The sequence below is a fragment of the Motacilla alba genome, chromosome 9 (genome assembly GCF_015832195.1).
Source record: "Motacilla alba alba isolate MOTALB_02 chromosome 9, Motacilla_alba_V1.0_pri, whole genome shotgun sequence".
In the NCBI taxonomy this organism is placed as follows: domain Eukaryota; kingdom Metazoa; phylum Chordata; class Aves; order Passeriformes; family Motacillidae; genus Motacilla; species Motacilla alba.
This window is the reverse complement of record NC_052024.1, coordinates 10,822,220-10,849,335: the sequence shown is the minus strand read 5'-3', so window position 1 is coordinate 10,849,335 and position 27,116 is coordinate 10,822,220. Positions and strand designations below refer to the sequence as shown.

The 27,116-nt window shown below is 40.6% G+C and overlaps 1 protein-coding gene across 3 annotated transcripts in view; it reads left to right on the top strand.

Annotated features, from left to right (window-relative positions):
• Positions 1-26,288, top strand: part of TFDP2 (transcription factor Dp-2) — a 49,575-nt gene extending 23,287 nt beyond the window's left edge. Inside the window, exons 4-13 of one of the 3 annotated variants that reach the window (XM_038145336.1) lie at positions 1,256-1,359; positions 4,352-4,473; positions 6,858-6,905; positions 7,978-8,140; positions 8,666-8,809; positions 10,986-11,054; positions 12,675-12,826; positions 17,058-17,224; positions 22,672-22,777; positions 23,675-26,288. In XM_038145336.1, coding sequence (XP_038001264.1) covers positions 1,256-1,359; positions 4,352-4,473; positions 6,858-6,905; positions 7,978-8,140; positions 8,666-8,809; positions 10,986-11,054; positions 12,675-12,826; positions 17,058-17,224; positions 22,672-22,777; positions 23,675-23,843 — 1,244 coding nt within the window. In that variant the 3' untranslated portion in view covers positions 23,844-26,288. Of the gene's footprint in view, positions 1-1,255; positions 1,360-4,351; positions 4,474-6,857; positions 6,906-7,977; positions 8,141-8,662; positions 8,810-10,985; positions 11,055-12,674; positions 12,827-17,057; positions 17,225-22,671; positions 22,778-23,674 lie in introns of all 3 variants that reach the window. The other 2 variants (XM_038145335.1, XM_038145337.1) reach the window with 2 other exon arrangements.
• Positions 26,289-27,116: the final 828 nt, after the last annotated feature.

Sequence of the window (27,116 nt, the reverse complement as noted above, 5' to 3'; positions counted from 1 at the left end):
CAGGTGATGTGAGAACAGACAGGGGAGCAGGGATGTGTAACACACTGAGTCAGCCTGGGCCATGAGGCTAAGCTGAGTGTTGGCTGGCTCCTGTGGGAGGAGGGCTGGTGCCTGTGCTGCTCTGAAGGGACCTGTCACCTCGGATGCCTTCAGCTGCCGGCTGCAGTGCCAGAGAACATTAGCAGCTCTCCAGGAACCCATCCTTATCCTCATGACTCCAGCTGGACCCAGGCTGACTCTGGATTACCAGGCAGTGGCAGCTCTTGCTTGTATTTGGTTGTGCCTCAGAGCCCATGCCTCCCCACGCTGGATCGGGCTGCGTGCAGCATCGGGGGCTGGTGTGTGTTTGCTCGGTTCCCAGCCCTCCTGCTTTGAAGCTGGCACAGAGCAAGGAGCTGCTGCCACCACAGTGGCACTCTGGATAAGCCAATGTGCTCAGGGCTTTGAGAGGCTTGTGCACAACAGTTTGAGCACCCAAGCAGCAGCAGTGGTGCTGCAACAGTTTTCATTTAAACATTAATTCCAAATAATCAGGATACAAGATGCAATTTGGGATAGAGGAGGAGCAGCAGTATTTTGGGGCTGTCAGCACAGAGCTGCTCTTCTCTGTGGAAGGCAGGATGATTTAGATCCATAAGCAGCTTGGGATCACAGAGATGATAAACATCTTGGGATGAGAACACCCTGCACTGGAGAAGGAATGGGAGACTTTATTGTGACATCCAGCTGCCTGCTCTGTGACTTTGGGTGAGTTGTAAAGGCATCGCTTACTCCATCTGTACAGTGGCAGGATGTGGCTGGTTTACATCAGCAATGACTGTGGAACACTCTGGGACAGTCAGATGAGGAATGATTAAGGCTTTGAAGGTTTATGGATGCGTATTTTGTACACACAATTATCATTGTAAGTAAGATTTGAATGTTGGCTTCTTTTAGAAATATTCTCATTAATTTTCACTTCTAATGCTGAGGAATGTCAGACTGTGTGCTCTTTGACTTAAGCAAAAATAAATCGCTTCTGGAAATAAAATTCATGTGATAAAAAAAGAAAGTAAAATACTGAAGGCGTAGTTTTGTGAGGTGTCCTTGTGACATCTGCTAAGAGATCTGGAGCTTACCTGAGGGTGTGTTCACAGTGAATGAAACAAAGCCAACCTGATTCCAAAGCGTTAGAGTGGTGTGAGAATTTGCCAAAGTGTTTTTCACAGGTTACTAAGGAAGTATTTTAAAACTCTCATTTTACCATTCTTTTTAGGTAATATTTCAGTAATCACATTGCCAGTTTCCAGCACCAACTCTCCCACTAAGATTTTGCCAAAAACCTTGGGACCAATCAATGTGAATGTTGGACCCCAAATGGTAAGTTTTGCAACCCCAGTAATGCCAGCTTGTGTAACTGGCTGTGACTTCCTGGTGGTGTAAGACAGCAAGACGAGAGGAAGAGGAACTTGCTGCCTCCTGCCTCAGCCACAAAGTGCCCCACCTGGATGGGAGGGTGGTGTCCTGGGGGCACAGCAGGCCTGGCATGCCTGAACTGCCACCCCCAGCAATGCTCTTGTGTGTGCCCTTAGGGGTTTCCTATATTCTGGGCTTTGAGTGGAAATTGAAACAGCTTTACCAGCTGACATTTTAACTATTACTCAAAAGTGTATTAAGAAAATCCCCTCATTATTGATACTCTTTGAATGTTTTAAGTCATGTTCTCACCAGTAAATCTCCAGAATTGTCAGAGAATGTCTTTGATGTGTTGGCATTCTAAACTTGTTGAAACTACTCTTCTTAAAACTCTCTTTTCCTGTCCATGATAACTGTATATGTATATTGATGTTCCGGGGATTTTGGATCTAGTTTTGAGAAAAAATTTAGATTTTCTGGCAGTCAGAGAGCTAAATAGGCAATACTGTGAACAGTTTCTAGTAACCTGATACCTCCTTGCCAAGCACTTAGCCTGAGTACAGAACCATTTGATGTGTTTCAGAAAAATGGCGTTGGGCCTTTTTCACCTGAGCAGTGTCTGCTGTTTACTGGGGGGTTTGTCCCAGCTGGGCAGAGGGGCGCACGCATCACAGCCGCCCCCGTGGCACTCCCTGCTCGCAGAGCTGTGCCCCAGCCCTGGCCAGGGGCTGCCTGCCAGGAGCAGCTGAGCACGTCAGAGCTGATGTCTCACAGGCCTGCACCCTGTGGCACTGCACTGGAACAGTTCTGCCACCGGGGATGTGTCCTGGCAGTGCAATAAATAGCGCACAACAGGGAGAGCACTCACTTAATGCCCTTCCTCCTCTTCTCAAGCCCTACTTTTGGTTTGAGTGAGCCCTGCTTGCAGTTCAGGTTCTGTAGCGGGTAGAAGTTGCAAAAGCTTGTGTGATGTGAGACACACCATTTTTATTCTTTTTTTATTCTTTTGTTCTGCTGCTTTGCAAGGATAGATCTATAGTCAGAAAACATTTTCTTATTAAAATGCCATTAACACAGGCTTTTAAAGACACCCAGCATACAGCTGTGTTATGCCAGGCTGTTTAAAAGCGAATGCCAGTGCTGAGAGCTCGGGAGCAATGTTAGCGCTCCCTCAGTATCTGCCTGTGTCAGCAACACCCTGCTTGATTAATTAATTTATTTATTAAGGCCTCATTTCCCACCGTGGGTGGTGGGCCCTGGGGCCGCTCCGGCTCCTCGGAGCAGCGCAGGGGCCGGGGCTGCTGGCGCGGTGCAGGAGCGGCCGGCTGCCGCTGGAGGGCGCCGCGGGCCGGGCCGGGCCTGGGCCCGGGGCCGCTGGCGCTGCTCCGCAGCCGCGCTCCGCCGGCGAGCAGCGCCCACAGCGCCCGGCCCCGAGAACCTGTGCCCCAGGGAGCAGCTCCGCCGGCGAGCAGCGCCCACAGCGCCCGGCCCCGAGAGCCTGTGCCCCAGGGAGCAGCTCCGCCGGGCAGCGCCCGGCCCCGAGAGCCTGTGCCCCAGGGAGCAGCTCCGCCGGCGAGCAGCGCCCACAGCGCCCGGCCCCGAGAGCCTGTGCCCCAGGGAGCAGCCCCAGGGACAGAAGCGACACCTGTCCTGTGCCTGCCTCAGCGGGGAAAGCCAGGCGCCATTCTGCAGTATCAACCAGGAAATAAATACATAACCTGTACCTGTGTTTTGGTTTCTCTAAAATGCTCTATTCCCTTGGTTCTGTCAAGCTGTACATTTGCAGACATTAAATGAGATAAATGTATGTCTTTAAGACAAAAAAGACTTGTATGCAGTCACAGCGTGGAACCGGGGGGATGTGAAGTAAAGCTCAATAAGCTAAGGAAATGGGGAATTCTTCACATACCATTTTTCTACTTGTCTAAACAATAGTGATGGATGCCAAACAAATGCTGTATGCTTATCTCTGCTTTTTATATATATGCATATATATGTACACACTTGCAGTACCTATATATCTGCTCTGTACTTACACCATATGCTTACAACAGTTAGCTACCCGAGTGCCTTGGGATACTTACACAGGTGTTGGATAAGTTAAATAGTAAAGGAAACTACAAAGTTTAGTACAGTCACTGCTCAAAATGTAAATAATAAATGGAGTAAAGTGAAACAAAGTTTTAAAATATTAGGTAAGGTATGAGAGTAGAAAGCACTGTCCAAGAAGCTTTGATTTGAATCTTACCATAATGAAATCAAAATAATTAAATTTGGTTTATTTTAAAGATTAGCTTTCTCAATGCTGTTTCATTTAAAAATATTCTTTAAATTATTCTGGTGACCTACTTTGAAAAACGAACTTGGATGTGATTTAAAAGTTGAGACTGGGTGGCGGTGTTAACCAGTGTACTTACAATTTCACCAGGTTTGTATAAATGTAAATTCTGTCTATACCATGAAGACTTTACATTGAATTCTGCAGGTACAATTAATTGCCAGAGTGCCTTGGGATCTTGTAAATGCTAGAAATGCAGGGAATGCTTTGCCTGCAGCTCAGCTTGTCTTTTGTGTAGACAATTACAAATCCATTGGAAAGAAAGAAGGCTGCATTGATTACATTGATCAAGAAGTTGCCTAGATGTGCTCATGAAGAAACAATTGGGTGTCTACTGGTACAGATCTTATCTGCCATACCTAGGAACTACTTGGAATCATTTGTCTGGTTCTTGTCCATGTGAATAATACAGTAATATGGTACAGTTAAGAGGAAACTTGGCAGCACTGTAATGCCTTTGCTCTATGAAGATCTGATGCCATCTCTTCTGTATGCTGTGACTGCTTCTGGTATAGAATTATTATTATTTTTCTTAGTGCAATGTTTAGTATGAATTTCGGGCTGTAGTTACCTCTGTTTTCTTTAGAGAGCTGTGTTTTTTATTGCTAAATTTTACAGATCATAAGCACACCACAAAGACTGACCAGTTCAGGGAGTGTTCTGATCGGGAGCCCGTATACCCCAGCTCCAGCCATGGTCACACAGACACACATAACAGAGGCGTCCGGCTGGGTCCCAGGGTAAGGCTTTTGTCTCATTTAAAGATGTCTGAGCATCTCTTCTGATCTTTGCCATTATTTATACTGTTCAATCTATGCTGACTTAAGTTTCTAGTTCTTGCACAACTAAATGGAGTATGGCATGTGGTTTTCAGACCGGGAGGCACTTGTGATGTCTGGAGCATGTGAACACAAATTATAAGCACCAGTCACTTCACTGTCTGCTTTAATTGTGGTGAAAATTAAAAGAGAAAATGGAGAAGTCACAAGGACTCCTGTTAAAAGAAGCCTTTATTTTTTCCAGAAGTTCATGGTATATCCATGTAGCACTGCTGTTGAGCACAGCAGCAGGTGCCTACAGGGGGAGAGACTGTCAAAAACACTTCAACAGGCATTTAAGAATAAACTCTAATAGAAAACTTGGAATATAATCAGTGTGGTATTTTTATTACTATTGTACATTAACAACAAGTTTCATGGAGTTCTGAGGTGCTCCAGCCAAACATGACTTTCTTTATCTCATCTAATTAAATCTGGTCTATACAGTGTTTCTTGGTGTTTTGTTTTAATATCAGTACTGCTGAGCTTAGCTGTCTCAAACAGAGATGTAGTGCTTTGCCTCTGAAAAAGTAATGCATTTCTGCATCTAGATTAATTTTTCTAATCAGTGTTGAGTGTCGGTATTGCCTTTTCAATGATAAAGGTGGGAAATGGAGCATCTAGGAGAGCAGGAATGAGAGTGCAATATTTGTACCTTGACTTTTCTCCATTTTACTCTGTAAGCAAGGTCTGTCATAGTTGTACTTCCCAATTACTGTATTCCTCCCCAGAGAGTCAATAAACTGCAGGCCCAGCCATGCAGTTTTTAAGCTGAATTTTTATTGCTGAGCATTCATTTCCTGAAATACCTTTTGAATGCGCTTAGTTCTGATTTTATTTGAGAAAGGAGTTGTCAAAGATCACTTTTTTCCTGCACATTTTGTGAAATGCGGAGGCCAGACAGACATTCTTTCAGTACCCAGAAGAGGGGCAGACTCTGCTGTCTGGTCACAGCTTGCTAACCCAGAGAGTGGACATGCCTCACTTTCCAAAGCGCCGTGCAGTGGTGGGGATTCCCAGAGCAGCCTTGTGGCATCAACCACCACCCCCAGGCTGTCCAACTCGAGACACAGGATTTCCAATGAGCTTAATCTTTTGCTTCATCCATAAAAAGGCTCGAGCTGACTCCAGACAGACCAGTCAATAGTGATGCATGCAGAAGTCCACGCAATAGGCCATATTTTCATTTGAGGAGCAGAGCTAAGGAAGGGTCTGTGGTATTCCTGAACTGAGCTAGCGAGTGTGGCTGAAGACACTTCAGAAGACCACTTGCTTTACCCATTGTTTACTTCAGGCTCCAAATCATTTCCAAAATGAGAAGAGCACGGTCACTGGCAGCCTGGTGTGCAGAGCAGGGCACAGCTGTCACTCACTGCTGTCCCAGGCCCAGGGCAGCCCCCAGCCCAGCTGCTCAGCCCCCATTAAGCACCATGGACAGAAATCCCTTTGGTGCTGCCGAGGGACAGGCCTGGTTGTGCATTCTGGATCACACAACCAAAGTGTGCTGGCTTTCAAGCACAGGTTTTCAAACGCATCATTTTTGTTTGGCTTCCTTCCCAGCAGTGTCAGGTGCTCAGCTGTGCAGGTCTGTGCTGGGAGCCTGGCTTTGGAAAGCACAGGGACACAACATTCCCCAGCTCAGCACAGCTCTGGGGCACTGTCTTGGGGCTGCTGCAGGAAAAGGCAGGGCTGGAAAGCAGCTCCTGCTTGCTGTGGGGAATAAACTGGAGGGTAAGGAATGGCCAATGATGGCAGACTGCTGCTGCTGTTCAAAATTCATGGCAGCTGCTTCTTCAGAGTCTGTCTTCAACTCTGTGTGCGTCACCTCTAACAGGAATATGTTTAGCATTTTACCTTGGAGCTTTGTTTAAAGATTCTTAAACATTCACTAGCTTGAAATTACAGGATATATCTTATGCACTGTTTAAAGACATTTTTCTTCCATATGGAGGAATTCTAAGTAGGAATTTTCAAAGGAGCCCAGCTTCTCCTTTTTGATGGACTTTGGACATCTAGCTCACACCAGCACTTTCTGTAGTTCCAGGTTAAGGGACTTCCCTCAATTCCTGTGGGCAAAGCATGGTAAAATTTGCAATAGAATTTGTCTGGCAGTGAGCTCCAACAGTTTCCTGCACAAGTCCTAACCACCTTCTGTCAAATTTTGTCAAGCTCTGTGTGTTGTATTTTTCCCTTTCAGTAAACATGTAACAGCAAACACTAGGCCCAGCTAGGCCCCATATACAGTGATTTAGTGGTCTGTAGATATAATGTTATTTTCAACTTAAGTTTGAATTGTCTTGTCTTAGGGAGCGAAAACGGACTCAAGAAATTATAGAGTCAGATTTTTCAGAAAGGTGAGTGTTACTGAATGTGTATTTCATGTATAGAGTCATACCTGCTTTACTTCACATTTGCCTTTCAGAAAGATAACTCCCAGTTCCTGCTTTCAGCAGTTTTCACTCCTTCACATCAAAGCTGTGTTGGGTTTTTTTTTTAGTCTGCTGGTGTTCCTTTTTACTCTTTTTGTTTCTTTTACCTGTCTTCTGTTTTCTTAGAAACATTCACAATTTTGAAAACCATTCTTGTTTTTTTGATAGTTTCTTTAGGTTTTTACTGCTGACAGGGGCCCTTTTTCTGTAAAATAACAGCTCTCCCTGGAACACATTATCAAATGGAACCATGACACTAATTAAAAAAAAAAAAAAGAAAAAAAGAAACAAAAACAACACAGCTGAACTTTTTAAAGGCTTCTATTGAATTACACATCCAGATCTAGTTTGTGTGATAAAAACAACTGCTCCTGTTTTTTTCTATTACCATTACCTTTTCTGGAAGAGTGGAAAATAACCCTGACAGTTTGCCAGTTCTTAATTTGGCACCTTAAAACCCAATGACTATGTACTCTCCACAAAAGAGATTTTTGTATCTGTTCTATGATGGATACATCATACAATAGATGTATCTATACTGTGATGTATATATGTGGGTATATTCTATGATGGACACACCTTAATTCCCCTAATGACCAAGTTTAGTATCTCCTGCTGTATATTACACAGGGATGTCTGAGCCTTTCTATTTTAGGCACACACATGAGAGCTCCACATAAACAGGGCTTCCAGGCACCCTGGGAGATTTTCCTCTTTTTTTGGTTGCTCTTTTATGAGGCTACCTGGAGACAAATTACAAATCCATTTTAAGCATCTTCCCAGCAGCATGTGTTCAAATGCTACCAACGTAGAAATAGTCAAGGAAGGGGCTCTGGTTGGCTATTTTGCCAACTTGTAAGAAACAAGAAATTGATGCAAAACTTTTATTTTTCATTTAGATAGTCCAGATTTCTGTTACAAAATGCAGACCTTTTGCTGTGTAACAAAGTACCTTATTACCATTCAATGTATTAAAATAATACTTTTCTCATTTCAGTAAGAGAAGCAAGAAAGGAGATAAAAATGGGAAGGGTCTGAGGCATTTTTCAATGAAAGTTTGTGAAAAAGTTCAACGTAAAGGAACAACTTCATACAATGAAGTCGCTGATGAGCTCGTATCAGAATTCACAAATTCTAACAGCCACCTAGCAACAGATTCAGTAAGCAAATATGTGTTGAATTTTGTTATACCAGATTTGTCCGTTTTATCATGGAATTCTGTTTCTGCACTGTCCTGCCACAGTCCATACTCTCCTTCACTTAACTAGTTCTCAAATATAAAGTCTTACCCTTTGAAATTTAAAAATACATAATTAAGGTGAAGAATTGAACTCCCTCTAAATTATAAACAAAATAGAGGAATCTGCCAAAATAACTAACTTTAAGAAAAGGCTACTCTTGTATATGTGGTCTTGTCAGGCTTTTCAGCTGTGCCAGACTTGCCACGATGGAATTTCCTGCAGAGATGCTTCAGGAAGTTCTGAAGCTTCCATTTGCAACCAAGCATGCTCATGTGGTATCCAAGGGGTATCACAGCTGAAGGATTGTGGTTTAACACCACCCTGACCAGAACTGCCAGTTTGGCTTTTGAGCTTCTCTATGTCTGTGGAGGATGTGTTCAATCGCTTTTCCTTTTTTAATTCAATTTTTATCTTGTAATTAGTGTTGTATTGTTTTCTTAGCAGGCTTATGATCAGAAGAATATTAGACGGAGAGTTTACGATGCCCTCAACGTCCTGATGGCAATGAACATCATTTCAAAGGAGAAGAAGGAAATCCGATGGATTGGCCTTCCCACAAACTCAGCTCAGGAATGTCAGAATCTAGAGGTAAAGGGAGGTACATGGGAAATTCTGGTTTGTTCACATGTTGTGATAATTGACTTGCTCTTCTTTAGAGGAGGGATTTTTTTTTTTAATTTGAACCTGATTGGTTTTGATGCTTGTGCGCTATGAAAATACAAATTCTGATATTGGAATAAACTGAAAAAATATATTTGTGTATGCTTAGTTCAGTTTCATTTAGTCTACATTATATTTAGTTTTTTTAAAAAGCCGAGCTGTTTACCTTAAAAAATGGTCATTGATTAAATCAGGGATTGTTTTTAAAATTAAAGTCTGTAGTACCTTGAAATAACCAGAAGAAAGTCAAAAGAATTTATGGTTCAGTTATGCTTACAGAATGGTTTACATTTACAATTAGACCAATGTTCTATTAGTGTCTGTACTTGGAAATATAATTCAAAGGCAATTAAATTGAAAAATAAAATTCCTGCTGGAATGTCAAATACTAGTTATGATCTGCCAGAGAAAGAAAGAAGTTTTACTTATCAGTTATTTCCATTATTTTTTTCAGCAGTTTAAGAGTTACAGTGTTTTTTGCAGGGATGCCAGAATTTATATGCACAAATGTTGCCTGTCCTTCAGGCCAAATGTGCTATAAATAAAAAGCACAAATCATTGTATTTACTGCAGCCTGCTGTAATGGCTGCTGCAAATAAATCTCTGTGACACTTGGACATTAGGTATCTTAAAAGGTGGGTGGGTGCCTCTGCAGTACAGAACAGTTCTTTTTGTGCAGGGTCATTTACATCAATTGTCTTTCTAGGTGTGGTAAGAGAAAAGCTTTTACTGTCTTTTTCCATTACAGTAACTTGAAAAATACATCCATCCAAGGAGAATGCATGTGTTCAATCATTATGCTCCAGGATGTTTTTTTAAATTCTGGATAAATCTACATTTTGCATGCATTCATGTGAATGCATTGTCTCCAGTATAGGTTATTGTTACAAATATGGAACTTGAATTTCATTGTCTCATCTTCAATAATCATATGCAATTCACTGTTTCAGGCTCTGATTACACATGCACAAAAGGGAAGCCAGGCATATTTTTCAACAAATGTTGCTTCCTCTGACATAATAGAAAAGAATGTAAAACAAAGCTGCATTTTCATGGTGTGAAAATTAGAATTAATTTTGCTTTTAAGGCTGTATAAAGTGGCAACTGTTCTTACAATGTAAATCCATAATAAGATTACCAGTACAAAAATCAATGCAAAAGAGCTTGTTCTGTAGAAACCATGCCTGAATGGTGTCTGTACTGCTTACTGGTTTGAAGAGTCCCAGCACAGAAAGCCAACTGAAAGATGCATTTTAAACATTAAAATGTGTGAGGAGGGAACCACCACAAAGCAACCTTGTAAATAGGATAGAGAGGAGTTTGGGCCAGCTAAGTTTTAAAAGACCACATTATTTAGTTTCAGAGCTTGAATGAAAAGGTAATTTAAGAGTTTAGTATTTTGGGAGCCAGTGATACAGAGATGGCACCAAAGAGGATGATGAGCAGAAAGCCCTTTCAGCCCCAATGACTGTTGTCTAACTCTTTAGCCTTGCCCCAGAGGACACTTCCAAACACTGCTGCACCTGCAGGGTCAGCTCTGCCCTGTCCCAGCCCTGCGTGTCCCGGGTACAGCAGCTTGGCCACGTCAACCAGCAGCAACTGAACTGCTGCAAGAGCCGTGCTCCTGTAGAAAATGTTCTCTCTGGCCCTTTTTGTTGCTGCAGTCTTGTCAGTTTAGTCAAGTTGCAGACAAAAAATGGAGGTCACTGGTAAGATACAGGTGATCATAAGCCCAGCCTCCCTATATTGACGGTCTAGTGGCTTGCAGGTGGGAGAACAGTGGGACATGCACAATTCCAAGAGTGGAGGGCAGAGGGAAAAAAAAAACCTCAAATCATCCTCTTGAGCAAGTGTTTGATTTGGTGCCAATTTGCACTCAGTGCAAGACAGAAGAGGCAGAATGGGGGAGACATAATAATCTCTTGTAATAATTAAATACTTACTGGAGTTGAAACTGTTGACAAAGACATTACAGTCTGCCAGACCCGTTTAATGGGGAAACTCTTATGGCCATGCAATTTGCCCCCATTTGCAAAGAAAACCTGTTCAGTTGGGCACAAGGGAATGGACAAGTATCTTGATGCATTTACATTTATCTTTTAAGATAGAAAAACAGAAGCGGATTGAAAGGATAAAACAGAAGCGAGCCCAACTGCAGGAACTTCTACTGCAGGTATATTTAATTTTAATTTTTTCCCCATAAATGAAAATATCAAGCGCAAATCCAACATGTTAGACCTTCTGAAGTTCTTTCTAGATTTAACTAACAGCTGTGACATACTAAGGAGAAAAGTTTGACCCCTTGACCTCTCTGGATTCTGGTAGGGGGACCTCTTGCTGGCTCTCTGTGGCTCAGTTTTGCCTGCTGTAAACCAGCACGCTCCATCTGTGTGCCACAAGCTTTCCTAAGTGTTCTGCTGAAGCTTTGCCAGCCTCAGTGGGAACGGGAACAACTCACAAGTCCCGTTTTTTGACTCTTAAGTTCCCCCAGAGCTACCCTGAGTCATTCTTCAAATTTTCTCTTTGACCTAAGCTATGAAGTTCACAACAGAACTTGTGTAAATGGATTTCTGGATCTTAAGAGTAGATTTCTGGATCTTAAGAGTAGAAGGCTGGCAAATCCAACACCTTTACTTTCTGTCACATAACTTTGAGATGACTTTTGGCTTTAATTGCTGAAATATATTTCAAAAGCATCTTGTTTATAAAGTAACATTTTATAAATATAGTTACGAGCATTCCTTAACATTCTAGTCTGTGCAGACTTTTAGTAATTTAAATGTAATCAAATGATTTTATGAGATTACAGGCAACAAGGCTACATTTTTTGGCTGGTTCAGCTACACTGAGACAATTTTAATGTAATTGATATTCACTGAACTTTCAAATATCTGATGCTTCCTCTTCGTTCATCACCAAAAGCTGTTTCTCTGCTTAGGGTACAGTTGGGATTCTGTCTGTCTGACCCAATACGTCGGCAGTTCCTCCAACAGTAATATGAAATTACACGAGTGAAAAGAAGGCAACTCAGGCCCTCTTAGCTTTTAGTCCAAATATTGACAGAGTTGATTCCCTTACTGTCCACAACTGTCATTATTGCCCTGATTGTGTTGATTGCCAAAGGGTTTACCAGTCCTTTGGGATTGTGGCTATCCATCTTTTCCCCCCTAAATGGAGTAAGCAGTGCCTCAGGTGGGTAAGTACACTGACTTCCAGTCCCTCAAATAACATTTCCTAAACCCACACATTTTCATACATATAAATTTCAGATATAAGAAACCAGCAGGCAGAGAGTGGTGTCACAAACAATATCTGCTTAGTAACTTCCAGGAGAGGGAGAATTCTTTTGAGAGAGAGAAGGTGATGGATGAGAAGGGAAAGAGAATAAAAATACAGATATGGGAAGTGGGGAACTTTTGTTTCAGTGTAGCTATCTCCTACCCTGAGGCAATTACACATAAAAAGTACCAGAGAAGACCTCTGACTCCAGAGCCTTTTCAAAGGGATTGGGGAAGCATTCTCCAGCATGCCTTACTGCTCCTTTCTTGTTTCTTCTCCAGGGAATGAGGGGAAACAGTCAATAGTAAATGTGTGCAAAAATTGGGTTTAACTTCTGCTCCCGGTGAACTTCACTAGTGCCAAGAGAAAGTAAGGCCACAACTCACTTTTTGACAAAAAATTACTGAAGGTATTGAGAGTTGGTAAATAAGACCTATGAGGTTTCATTTCCTGGAAACACTGATGTCTGCTCTTTTATTTTCAGTGATCATTTTTTCTTTCTTTTGTTTTACAGCAAATAGCATTTAAAAACTTGGTACAAAGAAATCAGCAAAATGAACAGCAAAATCAAGGCCCTCCATCTTTGACCTCCACAATACAGCTGCCTTTCTTAATAGTCAACACTAGCAAAAGAACAATTATAGACTGCAGCATATCAAGTGATAAGTGAGTGTTTACGAAATTAATTTTTATTATTTTATTTTCTTTGTGGACTGGGATTTTTCCTCAAATAAGTGAGGGAAATTTTTCTAGTTTACCAGAAGTAATTACTGTATTTATGTTGACAACTGTCACTTCAGGGGTTGCTTGTTGTTTTTTTCAGCATTTAATGCAATTGTAGTAATAATATGGATGAGTTTATTAGCACTGCCTTACAATCTCTAGTTAAAACAGGCTGACTTTCACTGTTTGAAAAAGCACTTCAGGCTGACATTTCAAAGAGCATTCTCTGCACAGAAGAAATAACTGAATGAAACTATTTACTAGGACAGCACTATCTTTTAAAGCAGCCATGTGAATTCTTACTCTTAGTATGCCAAAAAATGTACACAGTCAGAAACACAGGGTGGCCCATAAGTAACATAATCCAGGTGATGATAACAGCTTTGAAAGTGGTTTTTAATAGCAAAAGGTTCTTCGAAGGAAAAGATACAGAAATTTGTAATACTGTCTTTGTGAGCAAACTGCTACAGTTGCATTCACATTAATCTGAAAATCTTCCAGTTACATAATTGTGGGTGCTTGTGCTCTTCATCCTGTGAAAATGTGGCTGAAGTTTGAGGTGCTGTTACCTTAATTGGTAATCGGCTCACAATCAGTTTATTAGCTGAAAATAGCTGGCTTTGCTCTAATACTGTAGATTACAGATTTCACTCTGTGGTATGCAAATCCTGTACGGAACTTCAAGTCAATCACACAGCAAAAACAGACCCATGTAACCCATGCAAAACAGCAGTACTATTAAAAGTTAAATTGTTGTAGAAAATTAGACTGAAGTCCAACATATTCTATCACAAAACTTGTGGCATACTCTCAAGAGCACTGAAGTTCAGCAAGTTGGGAACTTTAGGATCATTTTTGATTCAGCATAATTATACCTTTATTGTATAGTCTCACTATAGAGATCTTCCTGCTCTTTTAAAGAGGACTCTGTGTTTAGGTTTGAAGTTGTTAAAAAGTTGAACAATTTCATACTGAAACTTCAGAACTGCTGCTCTGAGTTGTCAGAGATTAATCTGGCGTTTGGGATCCAGAGCAGTGTAACACGCTTCTGTGCTCTCCAACTGTGTGAAAACACTCCTACTGAAGTGAGCACACCAAAATTACTGAAGTTGTTGTTACTTCAATTTATGTAACTCAGCTGTGGTAGTATGTCACCTGGAGGTCATTAAGTGTACAACCCAAATTAAGCCAGCTTTCCACTGGGGTTATTATTTGTGTGACTAATTAGTGGCAGCAGTAATAGGTAAACAGTGCCAGAAACTGCTCTGTTTTAACCACTGTTGCACTGATCTGCTAAATAAGGCAGTTAGCAAAGGTGGTGACTGGTTTTGGAGAATTCCCAGTCTGTAGTTAATTGGAGAGTATTTCTGCTGCCTGACTCCATCACTGTTCAGCTTGAGGGCTTGCTCTGCACTTGGTTCCAGACTGAGAGCCACTTTTTAACAGGCTTCCCTTTTCCTTTCTTCTCCAAATAACATTTATGTAAAGTACTGATGTTAGTAAATCCAATGAAGAGCTAAGCTCACAGCATTAGCTACTCAAAATTGTATTTACAGAGGAACTTCTAAAGGAAAGTAATTGCTTGGAAATGTTGTACCTATAAGGGTGATATAGTATCAGAAGGAAAATAGGTTTGTGTCCTCTAAGTGTGTTCCTACGCAAGAACAGCCACAACAGAGTGAAATGTCTCACAAATGAAAAAAAAAAAAAGATAAGTTATTGGGCAAGTTTTCTTTAGGGTTTGAGAAGGTGGATGGGTGCCAAGCTGGGAGTGGCACTTCTGAAGTTGGAGTAGGAAAAGCAAAGTCTTCAGGTAAAAAGGGAGTAGTTAAGAACTAATTTTAAAGAGGTGGCACCTGAATAAGTAAGTCCCATTTAAACAGGAAAAATGTATTTAGTGTGTATGGTACTTCTGTATAAATGTTGTTGGTCCTAGGAAAAAGAAAGAAAAAGTAACCAGAATACCTTGTTTTAAACAAGCATTCAGACACAGATGTATCAGAAACTTGGAAAATTAGAACATCTCTAACAGGAAATGCAGAAGATTTTGTACAGCACTGGAGATACAATGCTGTATATTAGCAAGAATGTGTAGGAAGTGGCCTCTTGTACTGTTACAGAGAGAATTGCCTGTAGCAGCAGAAAATCCAGATTAAAATCACTGGTGATCAAATTTGCACTTACTATGGGAAAGGGACTGGATGTGTACCCAAATTTGGCATACACAATATTAATTAAGCCTCTGCACCTGGCCTGTAGTACTGAATAATAACATGGTGGCTCAGTAGATGATTCCTGTGAACAAAAGCTAATTTCTCAGTCACAGCTGAAATCATGCTGGGAATTACTAGGAAAAACAGTAAGGACTACAGTGTAAAGCTAAATGCTTATAGTGCTTTATATCCGCAGTACTACACTCTCATGTTCTTGGAAAAAGCATGGCATGACCAAGAGGGACACAGGAGGGCAGCAAGAAGGAGTGAGGCTGTGGAAGGGCTTTGGCACAAGGAACAGATGGGCTCTTTGGCCTAGGAAGGAGAGGACTCTGGATTCCCAGGCATCTCAAAAATCATGAGTGATACGGTGAACATGAATGGAGATAGTTGCTTATTAAATTGAGAGACATTAAGAGAACATACCAGGTGATGACAAAAAGAAGGTTTTTGTTACACTCTATGCAAATAGTAAATTTGGTTTTGTTCATGCTAAAAGTTTACGTAAGTTGAGAAGGGGATCATATCAAATGCCTGAAAGAAAATCCTCAAAAAACTGTTAACAGCAAAATAGAAGAAGTGCAGGGATTTCTTGTATCAGTGACTGCAGGCTGCTAGCAGCTAAACTGGAGAAATTGGTTCTGAAGACTGTAAATTTCTCAGTTTGGAAACTTGCTGGGAAAGGAAAATAAGTTACCTTCCTTTCTAATATCCAGTATTTGGCCACAACACATGGGAGAAGAATTGCAGAGCTATCAATAAATGCAGCTTTTGATCCTGTGCCATAAATTGGAATTCAGTTGCGAGTCAGTAATTACAGCTTGCTGGTAGTAGCTTGGTATGACACCAAGCTGTGCCAGTTTAGGCAGCAGCAATGTAATTGTACTGGTTGAAATTAAAATGACACATCTTATTTTCCTTCTTAATGTGATTATGCTGAAATAAATAAAGGTACATAAACAATAGGTTTAACAAGTAATATGGCATGAGTCACAGAAGAAATTTTGTGTGTAACTGACAATTACGCCCAGCACAAAGCATTAGATTGCCAATTAAAAATTCTGTGTATAAACTCAAGAGCTGTAAAGCTTCCAAGTTTCCTGGTTCAGGTATTAGAAAGTAACTATTAGAAAACAACCTAGCAAGAAAATGGACATGTGACATGAGCTTGGAGAGATAATGGAAGACCCACCAGTGGGTCTTTTAAAGACTGTATCTCACAAATGAGTTGCTTTTCCAAGAATAAAGGTTTTGTCAGCAGGAAAGGAGGTACTGGGAACTAAGCCTTATTTTACAGACCAGAACTGTCCAGGCTTTTAATACCTGTGATGACAGTGTAAGGCTAGCCTACATGCCCCTGCATTTCTTAAAGCCGTCTGAAGTTTATATCTCAATTTCCACTTTTTTTATGCAGTTAAAAACATTTTAGAGTCCTGCAGCAGAAACAGTGGGCTGTGAACACACAAGACTCTGAACAGACTGCTTTTCTAGCTGCTTCCAAAGAAGCAAAATTATACCAAAGTAAATAGGTCAGTTCACAGGAGGAGTGTTGCACATTAGAACAGAAAGTGAAATGTAAAAGCAGAAAAACAAAATAGTTATTTTGGTGACAGGGCTTCAGGTGACCTTATTGGCTTTAGTGCAAGCGAAGGTTCATGTTTAATTAAGGCCTCCCTCTTCCCCTTTGAATGTACTTAGTGAGATAGAAAATTTTAAACGTTGTTCCTGCACTGCTGAAGTTACTTTAATTGAGAATGTGCCATTTTAAACCTGTAGGCATGCCAGTCACAGAAAGGAGAAATCATTTATTGCACTTCTCTTTCCTTAAGAACCCTTTACAGAAAACCAGGACTCCAGATGCTTACCTCAGTACATGCCAAAACCACCCAAGAAATAATAGGCAAGAAGAGCACAGCTGTGCTCTTTTCAGAACCATCTCACTTTTAATTTTTTACGTGCAGATTTGAATACCTCTTTAATTTCGATAATACTTTTGAGATTCATGATGACAGCGAGGTGCTGAAGAGAATGGGAATGTCCTTTGGGCTTGAAGCAGGCAAATGCTCAGCTGAGGACCTAAGAACTGCAAAATCACTGGTGCCAAAAGCTTTAGAAGGCTACATCACAGGTAAGTTAAATATTGTTCCTGATCAAATCCATAACCTTACTAAACTAAAGCAAATTTAATTATATTAACTTATGTATGTAAATTTCAGGGTTTGTGGGACTTATAGGGTTGGTACATGAACCAGTTGTTTTACTGTTAATTTTGGAAGGTTTATCGTAGTTGTCCTGTTGATTTAATGCACACTGATTTATACCAGCGTGATGTGTGAGCTGCATTATGAAGAAATTATTTCTTAAATAACTTAGCTGACACCAAGAACAAATTTTCATGTGTTAGTGTTAATTTTGAGTAACTGAATGTATGGAGGAGCAAACTGGAAGAAGACAGCTCTTCCCAAGCTGAGGAAAAGGAAAGAAAAAGAGCATCTTGAACTGGTTGGGTGTAATCCCTCAGGAGCCAGCAGGTGCCACCTGAGAACTAAGCTTCTGTAAATAAAGCAAGTCCAACGACTTCAGGACAGGTGTCCCAGGCAGAGGCTTTTACCTCCTCTGTTTGAGCAGTCATGCTTAGACACAAGACTAGAACTCCTTCAGTCCATCACTGGACTAGAGCTGCCACAATTTGCTATCACTTCCTATAGTTACTGCCAGTGTGTTCTTCTTGCTGCACCACAGCTTTAACTTAGCCCAGCATTTTCTCAAGTTTCTGGAGGGACTTTATCTGTAAAGGAAGTGTTACCCAAATAATAAATGTGTATAGACCTTTGTTTTTGAGGAAAAGGAATAAAGCTCTTGCCCTAACGTCTCTACTGCTATATATAAATTAGAATTCAGTTACATTTGATAAAAGTAGTTACATTTTAAATGGCTTGACATTTCAAAGTACATCAGATGAGCTTAAGTTTATTAACACTTAATTGTGTTTTCCTGGTCCTATTGTCCTGTGAGTTTTAAAACTAATATTTCATATTTTATTTTGGGTCAATTTTGAAATTGCACCTGAAGTCTTTGTAACATGCACTCTCAACAAAAAGAGAAGTTGAAAGAAATCTTGATTTGGTCCTCACAGTTTCATTCAACCCAACATTATTTATCAGCATGTGATTTATCAGCAGTGTGAAAAAGGGGAAAGGAGCAGAACCCATCTTTTAATAGTGTTGCAATGTTGAAGTTACTTAATTGCTCCCATGTGCTGAGTATCAAATTAAAATTTCTTTTTCATTTTAAGCCTGCATTAATTTACCTCCAGGGAACAGGGTTTCCTTACATTTGCAAAAAACCCTGTGTCATGACACTGTTTACTGAGTACTTCCCTAGTAGCAAACCAGCAGCCTGGAACCTATATAGAGTTTTACTCACAGGAAATGCATTGATTTTATTTTTTACTCAAAAATCATTAAGGCAAGTAATGTACTCTTCATACATGGGTTACATTCAGCTGTTTCAGTCTCTGTAAAAATTTGCTTAGAGGTATTCCTACTAGTATATGTATTAAAAAAAAAGTACTTAAATTTACATACCAGTACATGTATTAATTTTAAATGTTTATTCTCTATGTTCCTTATTACATAATTGTGCTACACAAATCTACAATTAAGAGCATGAATTGCATAGTGGTGGTTTCTAATTGCAGCAAGTGACCAATAAAGGAAACAGATTTAAATGTTTTACACAATATTTGAAAATCCAGCATTTGCATATTACATATTTTTGGTTATCTTCCCATTTTAACCTTGGGAGCCTTTAGATATTCTCTTATACAGCAAGAGTAGGGAAATAGAAGGGTCATCACTGGTTTCTAGAATTCATGGTTACTTCTACATTGTCATGATGGCTCTTCCAAGGACAATAGCTTCAGTTACTACTATACAGGGAAAACAGATGCAGGTCTCTTATTTATTCACTGAGTAAACATATTGCAATCAAGATTCATTATGATCCCAGTAGCTGACTCTATGGACAACTGCTCTAGAAGCCAGTCCTGTTCTAATTCACCAAATAGGTGAATTATTTCCTGTACAATGTTAGTTTGACCTTAGCCTGGACATTTTTTCAGATAATTCCTGACTTCTAAACACTAACAATAGTTTGTGCTATAATGCTGACCAGTAGGACTAGAGAGAAGCAGTTGGAAGATCCTAAGTGTAAACCAATTCAACTAAAGAAACTTTCACTTGACAAAAAATGTTGGACCATCTCAGCTTTGAAAAGCAGTAACTTTCTATTTGCATTGAACAGCCACATAAATTGCTTGGAACTGCTGCACTGATGATGTGCACATCAAAGCTTTATTGGTGGATTTGCTTTTGAAGAGGATCGTGTGAATTTGGCCATTCTTCAAGTGCCCAAATTTCATAAAAGTAGTCCTCTAGGTTTGCTAGTTTCACCATGTTTTAGCAGATAAAATGCATATTACAAAAATACATTTAAATACTACACTGGTGTGATCCCCAGGTATGACTGCCACTGAAATCAGCAGAAGCTAAGGCATATTGACATCATGGAGAAAAAGACTCTGTGTATCTTACATTAATTTTGTAAGACGCTTTTGGTTGCTTGACTATCATAACTGACAATCTCTAAAACATGACATTTGCACCAGCTTAAGAGGACATCCCAAGGACACAATGCTAATTATACATTCCTGCCCATTGCTGCATTTTGATCCAGGTGCTTTCCTGTGTGGACTCCCAGAGGTGTTTCCTGGTACTAAAGTGCAGGCTTTGTCTGGCAGACGAGTTTGCAGCAATTAAACAGGTAGAACTATGTAGCAAAGGGCTCCAACCAGAACAGCTCTAGTGGAAAGGTGGGAGTGAAGTTGCTGGGTGAGCAGAAATACTCCACTGCCTGGGACAAGCAGAAACTTGTAGAACACAGCCAGAGTAACATCTCTCTTTTTTGGGCTGTGCGCATCCTACAGGCACTTAACACAAAACCAAGTCCCACCTTTGCTAGTTGAGTTGTGACTATAAGAAATGAGGCTGCAGATTTAAAAAAAAAGCAGGAAATAAGATTTCTGAGGCACTAACGGGGTAACGACATCTCACCTTATGTATCCCACTAAGGCAGTGAGCAAAGTGGTGCAGTTTAGGACTTGTTTTTTAACCTGTGTGAAGAAGTGCTCTGCTGTTTACCTGTGCAATTAGCCATGACTAGAAAATGGGCTGGAGATGGAACTGAAGAGCTAAGAGCACTCACTGCCTGAGCGAGTTTGTTCAGATGTCAAGAACACTCCCATGCAGCATTTGTACATTAACTGCTAAAGCTGTTGAGGGTATTGCTTTAGAGCCCTCTCTAATAGAGTGTAAATTTCTACCAAGTGTATCTGCTACAGGATATGCCTAGTATATAACAATGCTACTACTAGATTGGACTGCACCACCTTGGGAAGGTTTATTCAACTTGCTTTCCCTGGTTTTAAGTGTAGCTAGTAGTAATTGATCTACACTGCCAGAAGAAATAAGTCTTTTCACTGTAGGCACCTTTCTGTTTTGACAGACTTTGCCTTACTGGAAGTGGCTTCAACTTCCCATCTTTCACAAACTTCTTATCCCTAGCTTCTCAGAGCCCACTGGAAAATTGAAATATATATTATAATATTGAAATATATATTATATTTATAAATATAAGGCAATAAAAATTCAAGGCAGGGATATGCTTCTATGAACTGCCTTTTTGCCATGCTTCTACTTTGCTCTTCAAAAAGAAAACTAATGAGCTATTATCCAGAAATGTTTATAAACCACAAGATTACTAGCAGTGTCTTGTTATTCTTCTGAAATATTAAACATGTACACACAGGTACACTCCTTCAAAATACCAGGGAACAACAGTGTGGTACAGCTCTTATTAGTCTAAATACAATGCAGTCATTCCAAATGGTTTAGCCTCCTGCACAGACAGGAGGAAGCTGTGAGAACATGTTCTCTGTAACACAAAACCTGCATTTAAGGCAATCTTGATGAAAGACATCGAGCTCCATCCACATTGAACTGTTCTCATCTATTCTGTCCTCACACATCACCCTAAAACTGCCACTTATCAACATTTGCTATCGTGTTCCAAGGACTGCTGCCAGGAGCACCACCCGTGCTAGCCTTGCTTTGTACCGTGACATTTAAATGCCTTGCTGCACCAGCTTTCCACAGCACAAACCAAGGCAGCCTGTGGCTTCATCCCAGTGGATGGTGAGCCAATTTACACCGCTGTGTCAACCTGCTTAAAACAGTCCCTGTGCTAGGCAGCACTGCCAAATCTAGAGGAACCAGAGCTTGACAAGGACACAGAAGGACAAATGAGAATGTGTTTGTAACAAACACAGTTGTTTCTCTTACCTGCTGTTATAGAACAATTCTAGATAATTATGAGTACTACAGTCCCCGTTACTGCCACTGTGCTGTCTAAAACAGAGGCTTGGTTAGGCATAGAATTAAACAGTAAGGACTCTAACTTCTGATTTAATGCATCCAGCGGGAGCCAGATGCAAGTACCATGGAAAAGAACTAGACAGTCTTGGTAACTTTGTTTTGATGTTAACTTTGTGTCGATACAGAATTTGGGTAGGCCAATAGACATGCCTTATCTAAGAAACAAATTAGAAACACACACACCAAAAAAAAAAAATCCCATAAATGTAATTGGGTCAGTAGAGCTGTTTTGGTGATTCTCTTGGTGGAAATGTGCATAACTGGAAACAACTAACAGGCATAACTTGTTAGGGAATTTGAAAACAAGTATTGTGGGGGTTGTGAGTAATCTCTTCCCATCTCTCAGGGGGCTTTTAACAAACTACCTAAAGAAACTTGGCATTATTGCCAGACCATTTGAATGGTCTGAACGCCCCCATTTCCTGGCCCTAGGGAGGAGAGTGCCTTTCATGTCTCGTGTGCAGTGTACAACAGGCTCTCTCTCTTTTCCATTCTTGGCACCAGCCCTTTGCCATGGTCTGTGCATGTCCACAGCTGCTGCCCAGCTCTGGCTGGTGGCAGAGTGGGTGAGGAGGCTGCCCCACAGCCTGCCATGAGAGCACCAGGCTGAAACTGCCTTTGCCCACTGGAACACACACGGCAACACAGAGGCTGCCTAGGTGTGGCTTCACTGCACTATCTGAAAGCCAAATAAATACAATTCCTTTTGTACCTTCACCAAGTGGGGCAGCCGAGGCACCTGGAGCTGTCTGGACATTTCACAGGGTCAGGCTGTGGCAGTAAGTTTCCATGAAGGACTCCAGAACTCAGTTCAGATACCTGTGACTGCATACAGTCACCAGCCAGGTGAATCTTCTTCAGACAGAGGGAAAAGCTGAGTGCAAGGCTTAAATGCATTCACAAACACAGGATATAATTTAGTCTTGATTAAACAGGACACATCTACAGTATAAAACTCAAGCTACTGGTACCTTCTAAACTAAATTAAGGGATCCTAACTGCAAAGAGAATGCAAAGTTTAAAATTGTAAAAGAAAGAAAAAATGTAAGTAACTATCATAAATAGTTATGCTTTCTTCTAGATATGTCTGCGGGATTTTCATGGATAAACCAAGGGTTACTTTCAAGTTCAGCACAAGCAGTTTCCCATTTTGAGGCAGCTGGAGGCACTTACGATGCTAAATCAAGGTAAATAAAATATTTTTTTATTCAAGAATAGTTATATATGCTTGTGGTACTTTAGTAACCTTCCTATTTCATACCATTTGCATGCAGGAATTGAGATAATATCATGGCTGATTTTGATTGTGAAAAAGTCTCTGTCTTCCTTGAAGGAAAATTATATTTGAAAGATCAAATCAACATGCTTTGAACATACCAGCTATTTTGTACCTCTGTTTCATAAGAATAGAATCACTTTCAAGTCCCTTTTCCTGATTAACCTTAAATTCCTGCCTGGGCATGGACTACAGATAGATAATTACATGAGGATAAAAGCCTGGTAATATTTCTGAAGAATGCACAAGAATGTCTGCTCTCTAAATGCACTGCTATTTAAGCTCTCATGAAAGAAGTTTAGTCCACATAACTTAATGAGTATTTAAAATTAAAAACCAACAACCAAACAAAAAAACACCACGTGCAAAACCCCAACCTTAAATACACCCCAGCAGCCAGACTTTGCTTGGAAGTTACCTGTACCATAAAAAATGGAAATAGGGATTATTACAGGGATTATTATTTTGGAGCAGGCACTTTCTCATAGCATTTAACAGCTTCATTTTATATTACAAACATTTCTGTGTGTTAATGAAACTGTGATGGATTTCCTTTTTTTTTTCTTCAGCTTAAGCAATTCTACTAGTTGATTATGATAAAAAGGTAGTGACACAATATTCTTTTTTATACAACTTTCCAATGTTTTAACAACTCTCCTAACTAATAGCTGTGTTTACTGTAACACTTCGGGATTTTTCCTTGTTGGTAGCATTGCTTCAACTAAAGGAAAAGCTGAGGCCAAAAAGAAAAAGCTTAAAAATCTCATGAGAAGCCCTCTAAACTTCCCCCTTTCTGTTGTCTTGCTAGCGAGAATCCAGGGTTGTGTTTGGATGCTGAAGTGGCCTTAGCAACCGGGCAGCTGCTTGCCCCTAGCAGTCAGCAGTCCAGCAGTGCAGCGTCCCGGGGGGAGACACCCTGCTCCTTCAACGAGGAAGATGAAGAGGATGAAGATGAGGATTCTTCCTCCCCAGAATGAGGACAGTAGAAAATCAAATATACAAAATGCTGCTCAGAAATTCTTTAAGGGAGTTCCTGGTTGGATTTTACTGGTTTCTTGCCTTGGTTTGCACTGCGTTTGGTAAACCAAAACGGAAGCTTCAAAACAAGTTTATCCAGAGCTGAAATTGAAGAATTGTGTAACTGAACACAGAGTGACATGCAGAGACAGAGCAAAGTGGGTTTTATAAACTATAAATAAGGAAAAGAACAAAGTCCCTGGAGATTTGGCAAAGTAAACCTTAAGATCATCTTTTCCACTTTGGGACTCAAGTCTCTGTCTTCCCCTTGTCTTTTTCAGATGGAGAAGAAAACAGTCAGTCAGTAAAAGCCAATTCTTGTGTTGTCTTTTGGCTGGGCTGCCTTTAGAAAAAGGGGGAGAGAGCACACACAAATGTGCTAAAATCATTATTTTAAATGATTTTTTATGAAAGTGGCTATAGGGAAAAGGGGCTGTTAAAATGTTTGCTTTTTTTCTGTTCAACTTGCTGTATAGAAGATTCTTAAAGTAATATAAATTGCAAGTGATTAAATGAATCTTGAAATAGTTTATATCCATTTTAGATACTCTAAAAGTAACAAGAAGCATTAGTATAAAAGGTTCATATGTTCATTTATATTGCAGGCCTAATTTATTATAAATGATTATTCTTAGCTATTATTAAAACAGTCAGGAAAAAAAAAACAGTATTCTCTGCACCAGCTTTTTTCAAGGAAAATAAGTAAAAAAATTGTATTTCTAGATTACAGCGTATTCAGTGTAGCTTCTCCTTTATAGTTCTAACCTTATATAATCCCTTTGATATTAGAGCATGTCTTGTATTTTTTACAAAAGGCCTCCCACCATAATAAGGATCTCAGGCAGTGTGTTTTCAAGGCAGTCTTTTCAGATTTGGGGTGAGCAGGTCACATAACTTTTAAAGTCATAGGCTGAGGTTCAATAATACATCATTTCATGTTTTACATTCTGGTCAGTTTGGATTCTGACAGACTTTCTTATGCAACTTCAGTTGCATTCACCTTGATGCACCTTTGAAAGTTGTATCAAACCATGTAAAATAGTCTGTGGCTCAAGTTACCCAACACATATCCCATGTGAACTGTTAAACTTAAACTTGCAGCAGGAGGCTGTGTTTTCCATAGCTAACATCACATCCAATCATAAAGACCTTTTAAAAAAGCCAAAACCTTGAATATCAATGCAGAATGCACTGTAAACGTAGTGTTCCCATGGTGTTCCAGTGCCCAGCCTCTGGGTTAACTAGCCTCTAAGTTAACTATGTCTCATGAGGTAAATCTTTCCAGTTTTTCCAGTGTCTGCAGGGGGTTGCCCCGTGTCTCGGCTGTCCGAGGCAGCTGTCCTGGCTCTGTTCCTGCACTGGGGGATGAGGCAGCTTGTGCTGCTGCTCACCTGAGCAATGCAGCAGCTAGCCCTGGGCTGCTGGCAGCATCACTCTCACAGCCTGGGCTGTGTCCACATCATCTTCTGCAGCCAAACCTGCACTCATTCAGGCCAGCAAGATCCAAAAGCACCGAGCCCGAGCTACAGAGAGAAAATGAGGCTCCAGCTCAAGAGCTGCCTGGCTGTGTGCAGGAGTTAGCCCAGGGCTGGCTGCTCACAGGACAGGTAAAACTGTGAGGCGTAGACAAGCACCACCCGCATGTGTACATTACAGACCAAAGCATCCAGATAGAAACTTCTCACAGGTAATTCAAACTCCTGCATGTGAGGAGTACCTGAGGGCAGCACCAGTATGTAGGGATGGCTCCTGACTGAGCTGTCTGTTATACACAAATGAACAGCAAATGCACAAACTAAAATGGCTACTATGGCATTCACCCTTGGGGCAAGACTGTTCAGACCATCCTGTGCTCATGGCTCACAGGCAGACTGAGGGCTTTACAGCCCCTCACTTCCACTGAATCTGAAACACTACCTCCATACTGTTGTCACATATATATAGCAGGACTTCCATACTATCATCTCTTTATCACAAAAGCTTTGTACCTTTTTGGTGTTTTCTGGTGAGCAGCTCCTCCAAGCACACTTTTTCTCCCTCACCAGGTAGGCAACTGACTCCAGCTCCCTTCCCACTTCAGGGAGTTCCTTCTCAACTAACTAACCCACTCTTTCATAGCTCTCTTATTCTTATTAGTTACAGCTGTGGCCTGTTGAAGTCAGACCTGCTCCTAATCTTTGATAATTGACCCAGCTGCACCTCCTTAGGGGTAAGATTACTTTCTATACTATCTTTATTCTATTCCCCCACACCATACCAGAAAGGTTTTACAGGTACAAAAAAATATTCTTGCTGAGAGAGTCAGTGCATTGAGCCAGGTGGCTCACTTTTGAAATGGGGGGAAAAGGGAACAGGTGCTTCACACATATTACTGTGGAATTGTCAGCTTCACGATGGACATTTCATTTAAAGAGATCATCACTTTCATTCTTAAAAAAACCATTGCTTTTTCAAAACTGCCCTGTCAGTAAGCTTTCATTGGAAAGGACAGATCAAAGGTAACTTATATGTGCATGAGCCTAAGCAATTCTTTAAGAGGGAAATATCTTCCAAAGTAGTTATACCACCCTCTTCCCAACAATACATTAGAGACACATTTAACTTTACACTTTCTTCCCACTTCCCACTCAAGATTGGTGTAAAAAGAAAAAACAGAAAAACACTAAACTGTTCCTAAAGAGCAGCACTTTGAACTATAAGAGCCTGGCAAGAAAAGGCTTCCAGCCCAGAAATGGAATGTATTTTATTAGCAGTCACTCTGCTTTACAGGGGGAAGATCTTCAGTGACACCTTTCCTTCATTGATGTTGGTGCCCTTCAAAGCTGCAGCCTGCACAGCTGCTTGCTTTCTGGTAAACATCAAACTATCAAATCTAAAGATAAAAAATAAAAAATATGGGCACACATAACATTTATTTGACAGTTGAACCAAGCCTTCAAAAGTTATTATTCCTGGACTAGTTGAATACAAAGGACAAAACAAGTTAGAACATTTAGAAGAGACTTCAAAAGTAAATTCTTTCCTTGGGCTTCTTTGTGCCAAATATAAGTTGAGGATGAAGTTCAACTGAAACACTGCAGTCTTGTGGCCACACTAAAGTCTGAGAACTAGGGAATTTGGGGGCCTGATCCAGCCACAGTCACCTGTGTGTGATCTCAGGCAAACTTTTCAATCATTCCTGGTGATCCTAGCTGCCATATTAAAAAAAAAAAAAAACCAAAAAAAACCAACAC